This window comes from Dipodomys ordii, unplaced genomic scaffold, assembly GCF_000151885.1.
Source record: "Dipodomys ordii isolate 6190 unplaced genomic scaffold, Dord_2.0 Scaffold119, whole genome shotgun sequence".
Taxonomy (NCBI): Eukaryota; Metazoa; Chordata; class Mammalia; order Rodentia; family Heteromyidae; genus Dipodomys; species Dipodomys ordii.
Genome location: NW_012267335.1, coordinates 1,469,424 through 1,484,883, shown reverse-complemented (window position 1 = coordinate 1,484,883; position 15,460 = coordinate 1,469,424). Strand labels below are relative to the sequence as shown.

Below are 15,460 nucleotides of genomic sequence, written 5' to 3'. Positions count from 1 at the left end.
AACTATAGTAGAGGGCCAGTCTTAAGTAAAAATATGTTAAGAGAGCACCCAGGCTGAGCTCAAGCCCTAATATACAGAAAGGGAGGAAAGAAAGAAGTCAGGAAGGAAGGCAGAAAGGAACGAAGGAAGAAACAAATTGGAAGGAACAAAGGAAGGAATGGAAAAATGTAGAAGGGAGGAGGAAGAGAAGGGGGAAGGAAGGAAGAAATGAATGAGGATGATAGTCAAATGCATTCATTACATGCTCTTTGGAAGTACAGAGCAGGGAAATCGAAGAGGGGTTAGTACATTAAGTCTTAGCTATGGAGAGAGGGGTCACTAGAAGTTGAAATGGTTTGAGTTCTCCTGAGTCCTTTTCCCCAAAGTAGAGTAGAAAAGATAGAATAAATCTCCCACCACGAGGAACTTGGAGTTGTTCTCGCTTAGAGTGAGGCCACCTCAGTCTGTTACAAAGGTATGTCTAAGCTGGTGATTCATATGTAACACAAATTTATTTGAAGATCTCTCTCAGATGATGCAGTCAACTCATTTTATGAACATACACAGAGGGCAGATCAACATAGGGAGGTGGATTTCATCTTGCTGTCAGAAGAATTTTTTATTATGGTAAAATATACATAATATGAAATTGTCATTTAGCCCTTCTGATGTGCACAATTCGTGGGTGTTAAGTAAATCCAACTGATGTTCCAACCTCACCTACCCACTCCAGAACCTTTTCATCATTCCACATTAAAACTCTTAAATATATTAAACTAATGTCCTCATTTTCCAGGTTCCTGATGATCAGTATTCGACCTCGGACTCTCTGTAGTAAGTGGAATAATATTGTGGAAGTATCATAGTTTTGGACTAAAACTCAAAATGGAGTCCCTCGTGCTAAAGTTTATGTTACCAAGTTGAAATTAAGCTGTTTATCTGATATTCTAAAACATTAGGATTAGAGACAAAACAATCAGATTTCCCAAATAGGACTGCTTACACACACACACACACACACACACACACACACACACACAGATAAAAGGAAACACGAAGTGCCCTAAGTTAGTCAGGTTTTTTGTTTTTCTGCTTCCTGTCCCAGCCTTATAAGAAAGTAACTGACATGATCAATCCACTCTTTGTTCTGTTTCTGCTTCCTTCAACCTTTCTCTGTATGTAAAACCAAACCTCTTCTGCTCAGCTTATGGGAACATTTATTCTACTTTATGGAACAAAGAGTTGCTTCATTCTAGAATCAGAAACAAAGCCAATTAAGAGCTGCAAAATAAATTGTTGTGATGTTTGTCCTTTGAAAACATAACATGTGCTTTTCATCTAGCTCATTGCATTGTGTCTTCAAAGTCTTCCCATGTTAGAATGCCTCTCAGAGTTTCTTTTTCCCCCTAGTTCTGAAGATCCAACCCAGGACTTTGTACATGCTGGGCAAGCACTCTATCATGGAGCTACCTCTCCAGTATAATTAGGATTGCCAATCCTAACACATCAGTTTCTCACAGACGTTGCAGTATCTTCTATTCCTACCAGACATACAGCGCATCCTTGTCAACAAAGCGATATTTTCTGCTGCTGTTGTAACAGCCATGGCGGCACCACAGCCCCAAGAGGTAGGGAGGGGCTGGTGGGTGCATTCTAACAAAGACTGGACCAACTGACAGCGTTGGGCCGGAAGAAGAGCAACAGCTTCTATTTGCTGTCTCTTGGGAAGTTCATTCTTGGAACGTGGCCACCACGCTGCTGCGAGGAAGCCCAGACCACCCAGCATGGAGAACACCTCGCTCTGGCACCCAGAGAGCCAAGCATCTTAGTCTACCCCAGTCCCAGCGAGCAAAGCCGACCTGCCCGGCCCGAGGCCGCCCCCACGGCCCAGTGGACCTTCTGCCACCCATGACCAGACTCAGGGAGTGATCAGAGGGGACCAGGGCTCCAAGCAGGCCTGGCCTGAAGAACCCCAACTTTATGGCCAGGGCCTTGGCCCCTCCTCCTCCTTCCTGCTTAGGACACACCCCCTCCGGCGACCAAGGGCAGAGCCCCGCCCTCGGAGGGGTCTGCATCCCAAGTCTGATTTCTGCAAGCATCCTCTGCTCATTTTTCTAAGCCCAACCCTGGAACTTTCCACAGCCTCTCCAGATCTCTTTCTTGGCTCTGGGTTAGAAATAGATTTTTCTTTTCTTCTTTCCTCCTCCTCCTCCTCTTGTTGTTCTTTTTTTTTTTTTTTTTAATTTGCCAGTCCTGGGGCTTGAACTGAAGGCCTGGGCGCTGTCCCTGAGTCCTTTGGCTCAAGGCTAATGCTCTACTCCTTGAGCCACAGCTGCACTTCTGGGTTATTTTTTGTGTTTTGTTCTGTGGGTGTCTTTTTTTTGGGGGGGGGCTTAATTGGAAATAAGTCTCGCAGACTTTCCTGTCCACACTGGCTTTGAACCGCGACCCTCGGATCTGGGCCTCCAGAGTAGCTAGGATGACAGGCGTGAGCCGCCACTGGTGCCCAGCTTAGAAATATATATTCCTTGGCAAGGGGCAGGGAGCAGAGACCAGCGACCTGAACTCGGTCCAGTATCCTGTCCCCCCATTTGGTTTCTAGAAGTTGCAGGAGATAAAGAGACGGGGTGCAGAGGAGAGACAGACAGACAAACATTAGGACACGGAGAGAGACACAGACAGAGAGACAAGAGAGAGGGACAGAGCAGACACACAGAGACACAGAGAGAGACACACAGAAAGACAGACAGAGACAGAGACAGAGCCAGGGCGCGGGCCCCTGGGCCGGTCCGGCCCGTGCGTCCTGTGGTCCCGGGGCGCAGCAGAGCGGTGGCGCTAACCCGCCCGGGGCAGGAGCTCCCAGGGCCGTCCTCGGTCCGCGTCGCCTCCTGACCCACCCCCAGCTCCGTTTCAGGAAGGAAATAGTTAAAGCCTCGGCCCTCGGGGGCCCGGAGGGGGGCGGCAGCTGTGCGCCCGGCTCTTTAGTAGCCCAGTCGTCCCGAGCGAGCGCGCACTGGAAACGCACCCGAGATCCAGGTTGGCTCGGCGGCTGTGGAGGCCGGGCCCGGGCCCCGGGAGGAGAAGGGGAGGCCGGGGGGGGGCGGGGGGGCAGGAGGCGGCTCCTCCCGCGCTTGCTTTGCCTGGCCAGCCCTCGCCCGGGACGACGTTGGAGAGGAGGTGGAGAGCCTGCGTCCGCCCCGCCGGTCGTCGCCCGAGGCTGGGGGACCCGGCGAGGACCGCCCCCCACGCCCTCACCCCGCGGCGATCCCCGCCGCCGCTCTCCGCGCCACCCACCCTCGCCAGCTGCGGCCGCGGCTCGCCGGCTCCACGGTGGGTACCCGGGCCGGGCCGGGCCGGGATGGGACGGGACGGGACGGGGCGTGGAGGAGCCCTCGTGCCGCGTCCTGCAGCGCGCGCGCGGGGCACCGCGGGGCACCGCGGGGCTGGGACCCGCGCCCCTCCCCGGGGGACGCGGGTCGGGGGTGAGGAGGCATGTCGGCAGGGCTCCCTGGGTGCACCCCCCTCCCCCGGCCTTTCCTCTGGCGTCCGGGCACCGTGGCTGGCTCCAAAAGTCGGCTGGGAAGTTGGCGCCGCCACTTCTCCCTCACCTGCTTCTGAGTGTGCCAGGGGCACGTGGTGTGTGGGAGTTGATGTCTTGGGGTGCAAGAAGCCCCTCGGTAGCTAGTCCGGGGCGGGGGCTTGCCTGGGGGAGCGTTTTCTTCAGCTCATTTCACATAGTGGCGGGGAAGAACCCCAGAGAGCTGGTTTTGAGCTATGCTGCGTACACCCAGCTGATGGCTTTCTCCAGGTAGACGTGGGAACGCAGCACCTACGGGACTCGGACTCCACCAGAGAATGAATGGTGCCTTCCTCAGCTGGAGAGCTCAACCCTAGGAGACTTCTCAGAGAGTTCTGGATTTTTCTCCACTTGTAGTTCCCCCCCCCCCGCCCCCCACGCTGTCAGGAGGTGGAGAGTAAGGTTGATAAGGAGCACGGTGTTCATGGAGGCCTGGACTCTACTTTTGAAGGGAAACACTCCCCCTCCCCCAGCCCAGCCCGTGTGTTTTTTAAGTATTAACTAACTGGGAAATACCTTTGGCCATCGTTTTACTTGTGCTCACCTAATCTGCTGTGTGTTTAAGTTTGGAATGTCCTAACTATTGATTTCAGGTGAACTTTGAAGGGTTGAAGAGGAGTCCATCCTGTCCCTTAAAAATAGCTTTTGCTCCTCAGCAACCTCCTAAGACCCCCTAAAAGGAAAAGTGCTGAATCTATAGACATCTCCTTCAGGTTTGAGCCTGAGATGGTTCCCAGAGCTGTGAGTGATGACTGGCAAGTCTGGCTTGACTGCATCTCACACACACACACACACACACACACACACACACACACACACACATCCTTGAAAGAACAGGCACTGAGTGGGGTCTTCCACTTGGTTTTGTATTTGTCACATGGCATCCACATGCCTTTGACAACCGTCCCTTAGATTTGTAGCTCCGCGTGTGGAAGTGATTTCAGTGTTGGTGTCATTGTTGGAAGGAAGGAATGTGGTTTTAATAATAGTTGGCTCACACCATGGTAAGAGCCTGCAGCCTTCACCTTAGTGTCTGCTAGAATCAGCAGACCACGCAAGCCAGCATGCTCCCGTTCCAAGTGCCCTGGGACTTTGGATGGGGGGTAGAATCTCCTTATAACCTCCAGGGAAATTCACAAAACGCCTTTCTGGCTAGCTCCAAGGAGAGCAGGAGTACTTTGTTTCCCAGAAAGGCCTCCATCTCTCATTTTGAGGAAATCCGTTACTAAATATTCCATTCCAATTGGGAAACTAGAAGGTCTTTGGTCACTGAACAGCACAACATAGTTTAGAACTCTCCCCTCCCTCCCCAACCTGGCTTGTGTGCTCTCTTGCTCCTGCTCTCTCTCTCTCTCTCTCCCTCCATCTCTCTCTTTCTCTTTCTCTCTCTCCCTCCCTCCCTTCCTCCATCCCTCCATCCCAAAGGAGGATGAACTTGAGCTTGAGCTTTGTTCTTGAACTCCTAGCCTCTTCAGAAAGCAAATCACGACATTTTGTGGGTTTACTGTTATTTGGACAGGTACTCCAGAGCATAAAAGGCAGGGGAAAACAAGTGAAAACTACTTATAATTAAGACTTGGCATAGCTGGCAAAATACATGGCAAGTGCCTAGTTTTGAAATTCTGATATTTTGTTATGACTTAATTGCACATGGAGTCTGCAGCAGCAAGGCATTACAATGGCCCTCCTACTTCTTGGCTACAAAGTCTTGCCATAGCTGTTTAACTTTTCCAAGACACAGTTTCTACCTACCGTTGTAAGACTAAACTCTGATAGATAACAGATACATATATGTTACTGTACACATGTATGTATGTATACTACATGTATATATGTGCCTAGCAAATATTAGGTTCTGAGTGCAAACTATAGCTGAACATAAGAAAAAAGAAAAGAAAAAAAAGAAACTTTGATACCATCTTTGACTTGAAATTCTGCTCAACCTTTCTGAATCTGTTTCCGGAAATACGCTTTCAACTTCGTGGGCTCATTGCATGAATCAGAAGACAATACATACATCAATGGTACTGTGCCTGACACAGAATCACACGGCTATGTAGGATGTTTACAAGATTGCATGGGGACAGGAAAACAAAAAAGTATAATTAGTTTGGGAAAGTCTTTTACTCTCATTGAATGGATTGGTAAATATCACGATGATAATTACTGCCAGTAACTCCCATCAAAAGCTGTAGAGTTTGCCCATTAAGCATCAGGTTTGCAAAATAACTATTTTTTTCTTTATGGTTATATCCTTATTTCTAGTACTTAGGGATTGAACCAGATCCTTGGGGATGGCTACCACGTACGCAGCACCCCTACTCAGGCTTTACCATTTTGTTTTGGGCAATTCTAGAATACAGATGGAACACCAAGCCTTGTGCATGCAGGGCAAATGCACTACCACCATTATATTATTTTTGATGATGATACAAAGATCAGCACACCTATTGACAGTGTTCATGGCATGCTAGTCGTAGACAAACATTTGTAGCATTTCAGATGACTGCCTTGCTGCATTCTATTCTAGATTTATATAATTCACATGTGGGGAAAATGCACACTTTGAATCTCAGATTTTTTAATTAGTGAATTGGACTCTTTTATGCCTCAATCCCATGCAGGTCGTACTCAGCATATGACCTTTTCTTTCAGTCATACATAAAATTTTGGACCTCAAGTTTAAAAGATCTTTGTACTTCAGGTTTTCATCAGTTCGGTTTAGAGAAGGGGGAAATACTATTTTAAGAGAAAATTGATATGTCCTCATCCATACTACCATACTATGATTTAAATATAAGTATAGATGTGGGTAGAGATAAGACAGCAAGAGAGCAAGGAGGCAGAGACAGAGAGACAGAGAAACACTGAGAGAAAGAAAAAAAGAGACAGAGAGAAAATCCTTCCTTAATAGATGTTTGATCTTTTTCTTTTGGCTTCTTTTTCTGTGGGTTTGGAATTGGAGTTTTTGAGACAGTCTTGCTGTCTAGCCCAAGCTGGCCTGAAACTAGAGATCCTCTGCCTCAGCCTCCCAAGTGCTGGCCATTACCCCCAGGCCCAGCTGATCTGGTCTTTTCTAGTTTTGTTCTGCCTTCGGGTTACCTGATACTGGTGCATCTTATCTAATGACCCAATACAGCCTGCATTCTAATGAAAGTAGCAAAATGATTGTCAGCTGCAATCTTTTTGGCAGCCTAATTTTGTAACAAAAGCCATTTTTCCTCCTTTATTTCCAGGTGAACTAAAAAAAGCAACCAACCAAGAACGTCTAAAAGCATCACAATAAAACACTTCTTCAGATCTGCATCAAGATGGAAACCTTTTGCCTTAAGATTTCCTTTTGGCTGGCCCTGGTTGGATATGTAATGGGAGATAATCCTGAGAGATACAGCACCAATCTAAGCAATTACGAGGACGGCACTGGTTTTCACGGAACAGAGCTCAACCTCCTTGTCACCACTCATCGGCCCACGAATTTGGCTGTACCCAGCAATGGCTCAATGCACAACTACTGCCCACAGCAGACTAAAATTACCCTAGCTTTCAAGTACATTAACACGGTGATATCTTGTACTATTTTCATCGTGGGAATGGTGGGGAATGCAACTCTACTCAGGATCATTTATCAGAACAAGTGTATGAGGAATGGACCCAATGCACTCATAGCCAGCCTGGCCCTCGGAGACCTGATCTACGTGGTCATTGATCTCCCTATCAACGTATTTAAGGTAGGAAATAACTGTTGGTGTGTTTGCAGATGTGAACACAGGTTGTGATTCCACAGTAAGAAATTCTGCTGTTTTTACCGAGTTGTTTCTGCCATCTTAAAAATCAGTGCCTCATCAAGATTTTGTTTTTTGTAATATATCTCACTTACCATGCCACTTATTTGCTAACAAAGCAGTGGTTTGCGGATGATGCTTCAAAACCATGATGCTTCATGAGTTGATTCTTTTTTCTTTTTCTTTTTCTTTCTTTTTCTTTTTTTTTTTTTTTGTTGGTCGTGGGGCTTGAACTCTGGGCTTGGGCGTGTTCCTGAGCTTCTTTTGCTCAAGGCTAGCACTCTACCATTTGAGCCACAGCGCCACTTCTGGCCTTTTCTGTTTATGTGGTACTGAGAAATTGAACCCAGGGCTTCATGCATGCTAGGCAAGCACTGTACCACTAAGGTACATTCCCAGCCCCTAGATAAAGATTTTTGAGAAAACCTCTGGAGTTTTCCTGAGATTGTGTTGTCAGGTTGAGACCTACTGTCCCCCAAATTCTTAACATAAATATATTGAGTTTTAGTTACTTTTCCATGTGGTGGTGTTCAAGGTTCATAAATCCACAATACTGTTTGAAATTAAAATGATCTGTTTTATGTTGACTGGGTGGATAATTCAAGTCAAAGGATGTGCTGGCTTTTCTCTGTTATCTGGGTGACTTGGAGGTAATGGGGTGCACCCGGTAGCAGGCCAGGAGTGATCTCATGCAGTATTACTAGAACCATGCAGACTAGGCCTGGCATTACTCTTGTCCACTTTACTGCTTTTAGTTTCTGTTTACTAAGTACTCTCTGCATGCCACCCCTGAATGAGGCAGTAGGATCCAGAGACAAATAAGAAAAGTGAGTGCTTCTGTGGGAGTGGATGCTGACTATCCATTCATTACTGGTTTATGCATCCCTCATCTTGCTTTAGGGACTATTTAGTCCTCAAAGCCAAAAAGAATGAGCTACTCTGCATTTGATATATTCATTGGGTAATAAGAATTCAACTGTAGGAAACTTCAAATGAAACTGGCATGATGTATATGCCTCATTTTATGAAATGTTTTTATCCTCAATCTCGGGAAATCATTTTCTTCCTCCCCTATTGTTATTAGTAGTATTAATATTAGTATGTTTACTTCTTCCTCCTCCTCCTTTTCTCTTCCTCTTCTTCCCCTCTTGCCTTTCTTCTCCTTTTTCTTCCCCCTCTTTCTCCTCCTCTTCCTCCTCCCCCTCCTCTTCCTCCTCCTCCTGCTCCTTCTTCTTCCTCCTCCTCCTCCACCTTTTCTTCCTCCTCCTCCTCCTCTCCTTCTTCTTCCTCCTCCTCCTCCTTCTCTTCTTTCTTCTTCTTCTTCTTCTTCTTCTTCTTCTTCTTCTTCTTCTTCTTCTTCTTCTTCTTCTTCTTCTTCTTCTTCCTCCTCCTCCTCCTCTTCCTCCTCTACCTTCTCTTCTTCTTTTTCTTCCTCCTCCTCCTCCTCCTTCATCCTCTTCCTCTTTTTCCTTCTTCTTCTTTGAAATATCCACAGAAACAAATTATTCCAGGTGTTAATATGCTGAAATGTTACTTTAAGTGACGAGTTTTGTCAACTGAATATAAGAGTCCATTTCCAATAGATGCACTATAACTATTATGAAATTACATTAGCCTACCAGAAAAATCAGTGGTCTAACATTAAGGATGAAAATAAGGATTGTACATTAAAAACCATTCAAATCCATAGCATATACTGTTGGCAAAATTAGAGAAATTATATAATGAATATTTTTTTAAACCGACCATTTCTTTCCACAGAACAGTATGAATTCATGTGTTTTCTATTTGAACTTAAAGTGGTCTTTTGGAACCAAACTGGGATGCATTGTTGAAAACATATAATTAATTTAAAATGTTTAGCATATGCTACAGAAGGTATTTTTTTCCTTCACAATGTTCTTAATTTTCCATTTGTGAGTTGCCATGGATACTTGACCCTCAACATCTCCCCTTAATGACAGATTTGGAAATGTTGGCATGACTTAGAGTGTGGCATATTGAACATTGATTGTTCATACTTAGCCAGCAGTTTTAACTAAGCCATCTTTGTTCTAAACAATAACTCATCATCCCTGAGTTAATAACTCCCTGCTGCAATTCATGCTGAAACACACGAAAGAGATTTGACTGTGTGGAAAACAGTGTCTTGGAAAAGTAATACATGCAACCACTGAGAAGGAAACCTGCACATCTCTGAGGTACAGTCGCCAGTCACCAGACAAGACCTCATTTCCATTCCACAGTCAAATTGTCTGAAATGTTTCCAAATCGGTGAAAACCAAAATAAAACTTTTGCTTCATGTTCATGGAACAACAGATGGAGAGTAGCACACTTTTATTTAACCCATGGTTCTTCTCTTTTAGGGATCCTATACTTTTAGGCAACTTTTATTATAATTGTAAATAATGTAGACAGTTAAGACTATGGTGTTTTTATATCACAGGAGTGAAGTTGTATAATTTCTGTTTTTTCCTTCATGAGTCATTTAATTAACATTAATTTTAGGAAGTCTTTTTAAGGTTAATATAATATATTCTTTAGTCTTCTTCCAGAGGAAAAGAGAAAAACACTGGAGTGACTTAGGAAGGCCCAAGTATTTAGGGATGGTCTCTCTTTCTCTGCCATCCTGCTCTCTGGTCAGGGGCCCATACCTCACTGCTGTTCCTTTGACTTCTGCCCAGGACAGTCAAGAGAAATGCTTCCAGGCAATGTGAGATCAGTCTCTCATTTCTGTCCTCCACCCCTGCCTCCTGCAGCTTCTGAGGCTTTGAAGTCTTTTGTGTATCTAACTGGTAGATTCTTCTGACCACATCAAGTTCACTGCCTCTATGCCACAGAACAAAGTAACCGTTGTCCAATTCACTTTGCCATTGTATTTAGGGACCTATGAAAATAATGTATATTTTTGAAGAACATTTTACTAAAAGAATGTATGTACCAGCCTTCTTTACCCTATCCACTATCAAGAGAATTAAGTTGAAGGAAAAAAATGGTTGAACCTATCTGCTGTACTCTTCAAAAGAAGTTGAGTTTAAAAATCCAAGTTATTAACTGTGTTTAGCAATCCGTTTTGTCCTCAGTTCTAAGGTGTGTCTGTCCAGACTCATATCAGAGTCAGCGTAAGTAGAAATAGACATGTGAAGACTGTGTCTTCGGGCAAACAAGAATGCTGAGTCAGCTGTAGTGTGTCCCAAGAAGAAGAAAGGCATCATGGTATTGAATTGACACCATGTGCTCTTCCACATGAAAGGGCTGGTGGTGGGAATCACCATTGAAAAGCATCATTTGCCACTGCAGACATACGGGGTGGAACCAGATGGTCTGTGTGCATGGAAGAGGGATATTCCACACATGAGTTTCCAAAGGTGACTTTACCCAGTTTCTTCCTCCAATCTCTTGAACATTGTTACACTTAACAAAGCCCCCACTGTCTCAGAAATGGGGAGCTGTCCCCACCTGTCCCCACTGCCTCCCTGTTCAGCAATCTGGCCACCCTTTACCTCCTTCTTTCCAGTTCCTGATGTGCATGCCCAGCTCTTGCAGGAATGTCATTGCTACCCATAAGGAACTTTCTGTGCTCTAAGTAACTTTCTCAGAGAGGCTAAATGTAGTCCCTTAACAGCTGCTGCCAAAGGCTTTGCACATCTTAGATTATGAAATGGGTTCACTCTGGCATCATCTATGTGGCATTAAGAAATAGAACAATGAAGAGGAACTCCTCTGGCTCTTGTTTACATACACCCTCACATATGAGTGACAAAAGCCTATCATACAATCAGAAAATACAATGCAGAGCAGAAGAAACCAAAGGAAACAAATGTGTGCCAGCTGCCTTCTTGGTTTTCAAACATAAAAGGGCCTTTAAAATGGTAACATTGGAGAAAAGCTGTTACTAACCTGATCAAAGGATAACACTAATTTTTAGTTGTCCAAAAAACAGATAACATCACTGATGGCAATTGAAGACTAACAACAAGAGGAAGGAGGAAAGGAACGGAGCTAGCAGACCTTCCCCTCCACCCCAGCTTATAGCCTAAGCTGGAGGTGGATTCAATTTGTTACAAAATTGTATTGTCTTGTTTTTTTTTTAATTCTTAAGAAGCACAAAAATTTAGCAAAGTAAATGAATATGCTCCTAAAACATTTACATTTAGTAGAATGGCAGGATGTTGGAGGATCAAAAAACAATCCCCAGTTAGTAAATGGCAATATTGACTAGAAACATAGAATTTGGTATTTCTATTCTTTCATGACTCATAGTATTTATGTCAATGGAAAGCCTAACATTTGCCTTGAAGGCAGGGGAGGAACTTGGTTCTGGATACTCTTGACATGTACGGGAGTCATGAGTAGTGGAGTTTCTCAGCTACACCTGGCCTTTCACACAGAAACATGGATGACAGAAATAGGGCAAAGAGCAAATGATACACAGGTACAAATGACACCACGAGAAGAAGCCTCATGCTTGGCTTACAGGAACTTCTGGTGGCAGGAGGTTGAAACCAGGGCTGCTGTGAACAGTGCTAGAGTTGAATCACATGTCCCGTTAGCCTGTGGCATCAAGTGGATGAATAAGAACCACAGTTACAGATCCAGTTACTGGTAATTCTTATTTCTGCCTTACTCTAAACCACCATCGCACATGGAGGACTGCACTCATTTCTGTAACAATACACAGTTTCTGTGTGAAATTGCCAGGAATATTTTGCAATGAAAAGTCAGGACTTCCAATATGTTGCCCTGGCATAGGATCTGAGCACTGGGAAAACCAGAGGATCTCACCCAGGGCCAACTACGTCCCTGTTCACACCTCACACAGCCCTCACATGCTGGGCCACTGGGACCCTTCTACTTGGGGTAACCATACAAAAGTTGTGTCTTGACACAGCGACATACCAGGGCAATTTGTGTCTCAGAGACAGATTGCTATGACTAAAACATTAAATGCCTTAAACACAGTTGATGTTCAGTAATACTTGTGTTTATAATTTAATTTGATTAGGGCCTTCTGATTAGATTGTTGAGACTTTGAAGTTTAAAAAATGATGACTAAGGTTAAAGCCTGGGCAGTAAAGTCCATGTGACACTTGTGTACAATTAACAAGCAAAAAGCTGTAAATGGAGGTATAGCTCAAGTTGTAGAGTGCCAGCCCTAAGTAAAAAGCCCAAGCAAGAGGATCAGATGCTGAGTTCAAGCCCAAGGCCAGGCACACTGTATGCACACACAGACAGTACCCAACAAATGAGTGACAAAAGATAGTTGATTCTTTTCTCCCAAGCAATTCCAGACCTGAAAGCAGACTTGCTTGCTGGACTTCTTTTTTCCCTGCACACCAGAATGTCTCAGTGTTCAGAGATGTGGGAGAACTTAGGAGGAACATAGCAGTGTCAAGGAGTGGGATGTTTCTTCTTCCCTTTGTCTCTAAAAGTCTTGAGTTTGTTTCCTAAGCTTGAGGCATTGTGCCATTGAAGCAATTTCCCTTGTCTTGGGGGTGAAAAGCAATCAGGGATAGTCCTTTCCAAGATTCCTGGGCAGTATCCGTTCACTAAGCATGGGCTTTGTGATTTTGATGGAAACATGAACCATACAAGTGACTTCACATGTCAAAATGAACACTGGCTTCACAAAGCATTTTATTTGCTCTTCAGAGACTAGAAAATAGGCTGATTTTCTGGCATTGCTAAGATATGCGTGCTTTGCAAAAATTCATTATGCTAACTAGCTGATTTAAGGATAAATGTACATATAAAATGACAGAGTGATAAATTTATTAGCCAATTTTCTGTTTGTTATGAGGAAGTTGCTGTCTGGGAAGCCTTCAGAACCCTGTCCAGCTCTACCTCCCCTCTGACTTGTCGTTTCCTGTGTCTGGGAACCTCATTGCTTTCTCCCATGGTCATGTTCAGTAATTATTCTCATGTGGGGTTACTCTGCTAACCCTCAGCATTTGGCTCCCAGCACAGAGTCCCGTTGCAGGAATGGGGGATGGAAAGCATCATGACTGCAAGATTGTTCCCATGGCTGAGGAGAGAGAGAAGTGGTTCCAGTCCCATTCTTGTTAGCCAGGTGTTGAGAGGTAAACAGATTCATGGATGATGACATTCCTTCATCAGAGTTCAACTCCTTAGAAGAGTTTGCCAGATCCCAATTTTAACATAAAATAAAGATGCAGAGAAGTTTTAGGCTTGAGAAAAAAATGTTCACATGCTATGATCTGTGTAAATGTGTGTGTGTGTGTGTGTGTGTGTGTGTTGTGGTTCTGTGAATGTGTAGATGTGTAAACTATTGCCTCATTTCCAGTATTCTGTTTAAAACAGATGTTTCTATTTTGTCATAGAGTATTTATATAGGGTAATCTTACTATTGCATTGCATAATTATTATACAAAATGTATATAGTTTGAACAGTGTGTGAAAACCAAGATGACCAAGAAAATAGAGTATACTAACTCTGAAATTGATATCAAGACTTGAATGTTTTAAGAAATCTCATCAAAATAAATCTGACATAGTACCAGAAATTCTATAACCACCTTCTGGATCTACTACCTTCTCTTAGAACTCCTTTCTATAGCTACAGTTGTATTTTTAACTAGTTCTCTTTGTTGTTGGAAAAACTATCTCAAGCTAAAAAGTTAGCAGTTGAACTTAAAGACAGGAGTAAAGCTAAATGTGTCATTTAATGCTTAGTTTTGATATATGCTCTGACATTCATTTAAATTTGGATCATAGCCCCTAATGCTCTTAGATTCGAATGTAAAGTCAAATGTGCTCTCAGAAAGCCTTAATATTATATGCACAAATATTTGTGAAATTTAAATGTCACTCTTTAAAATTTTAAGTTAAAAAAATTATACCTAGCTGAATGCTGGTAGCTCATGCCTGTCATCCTATCTACTCAGGAGGCTGAGATCTGAGGATCACGGTTCAAAGCCAGACCAGGAAAGAAAGTCTTTGAGACTCTTATCTCCACTGTACCACCAGAAAACCAGAAGTGGTGCTGTGGTTCAAGTGGTTGAGTGCTTGCCTTGAGCTGAAGAGCTCAAGGACAGTGCCCAGGCCCAGAGTTCAAGCCCTACAACAACAACAAATTTATACCCTGTCACTTCTCAGAATGTAAACAACTCTGAGTTTCAGTGATGTTTGACTTACAAAACAACTTGGAGCCTAAGGCCAATCATGCAAGTGAGTCAAGTCATGTTCTTCAGAATACTTGCTGTGAGCAAAGGATTCCCATTATTTTAGACCTAGTTACTATTCCAAGCAATGGAGAAGCCAACTCATTAGTCATTTCTTTACTCAGTCTCATTCGTTCTTCTCTAAATGTCCTTCATTTGCTCATACAATAAAGACATTCGAGACACAGCAGCCAACAACAACAACAACAACAACAACACACACACACACACACACACACACACACACACACACACACACCTTGCCCTCATGAAGCTTGCACTCCACTGGAAGTACCAGATGAAATACCAGGTATGTTAGGAACTGTGTAGTGTGGGAGGTTACGTGCTGGAACGCAGACTGAGAAAGGAATTAAAAAGCATGGCGATTGAGGTTTTTGGAGTGAGTGACTAAAGAGAACAGTGTACATTTTCAAGAGATGAAGGAGCAAGCCATGCCAACCATCTAAAGTAAGGAAGAAAGAGCAATGGACAGGCCCTGCGGCAGGAAGTGCCTTGGGTTACAGGAATGGCAGGGGGTCACGATGGGTCAGTGGAGAGGAGAGAGAAACAGCAGATGCGGTGACAGGGAAAGCCTGGGGGAAGTCAGCATCATAGTGCAGTGACTAGAAAACTCCTGTCTGCTCCAGGATGCTTTTGAGAGTTAAAGGAAATACTACCAATGACTGTATCTGGGCAATGTAGGCATACAGCAGGACTGTCCTGGATAAAATAGCAAACGTAGGTATCCTACCTAAATATTTTTGTTACGCCACTGTTCTCTGAAGGAGATAGGACTTTCTGAGGGAGAGGCTGTGTGCAGGTGTTGGGTGGAGGCAGATAGGATCTGGTTGAGCCTCCCATACTCCAGCAACTGTATTGAGAAGCTCAAATAATGGAAGAAAAATAAACAGCCACAAAAGATGTTATATATCCCAGTATT

At 44.2% G+C, this 15,460-nt stretch overlaps 1 protein-coding gene across 1 annotated transcript in view; it reads left to right on the top strand.

Moving 5' to 3' along the window:
* The first annotated feature begins 3,227 nt into the window (after positions 1–3,227).
* Ednra (endothelin receptor type A) overlaps positions 3,228–15,460 on the top strand; it is a 37,982-nt gene continuing 25,749 nt past the window's right edge. The window contains exons 1-2 of the mRNA XM_013029513.1: positions 3,228–3,309; positions 6,793–7,284. Of these exons, the coding sequence (XP_012884967.1) occupies positions 6,868–7,284 (417 nt within the window). The 5' untranslated portion in view covers positions 3,228–3,309; positions 6,793–6,867. The remainder of the gene's footprint in view (positions 3,310–6,792; positions 7,285–15,460) is intronic.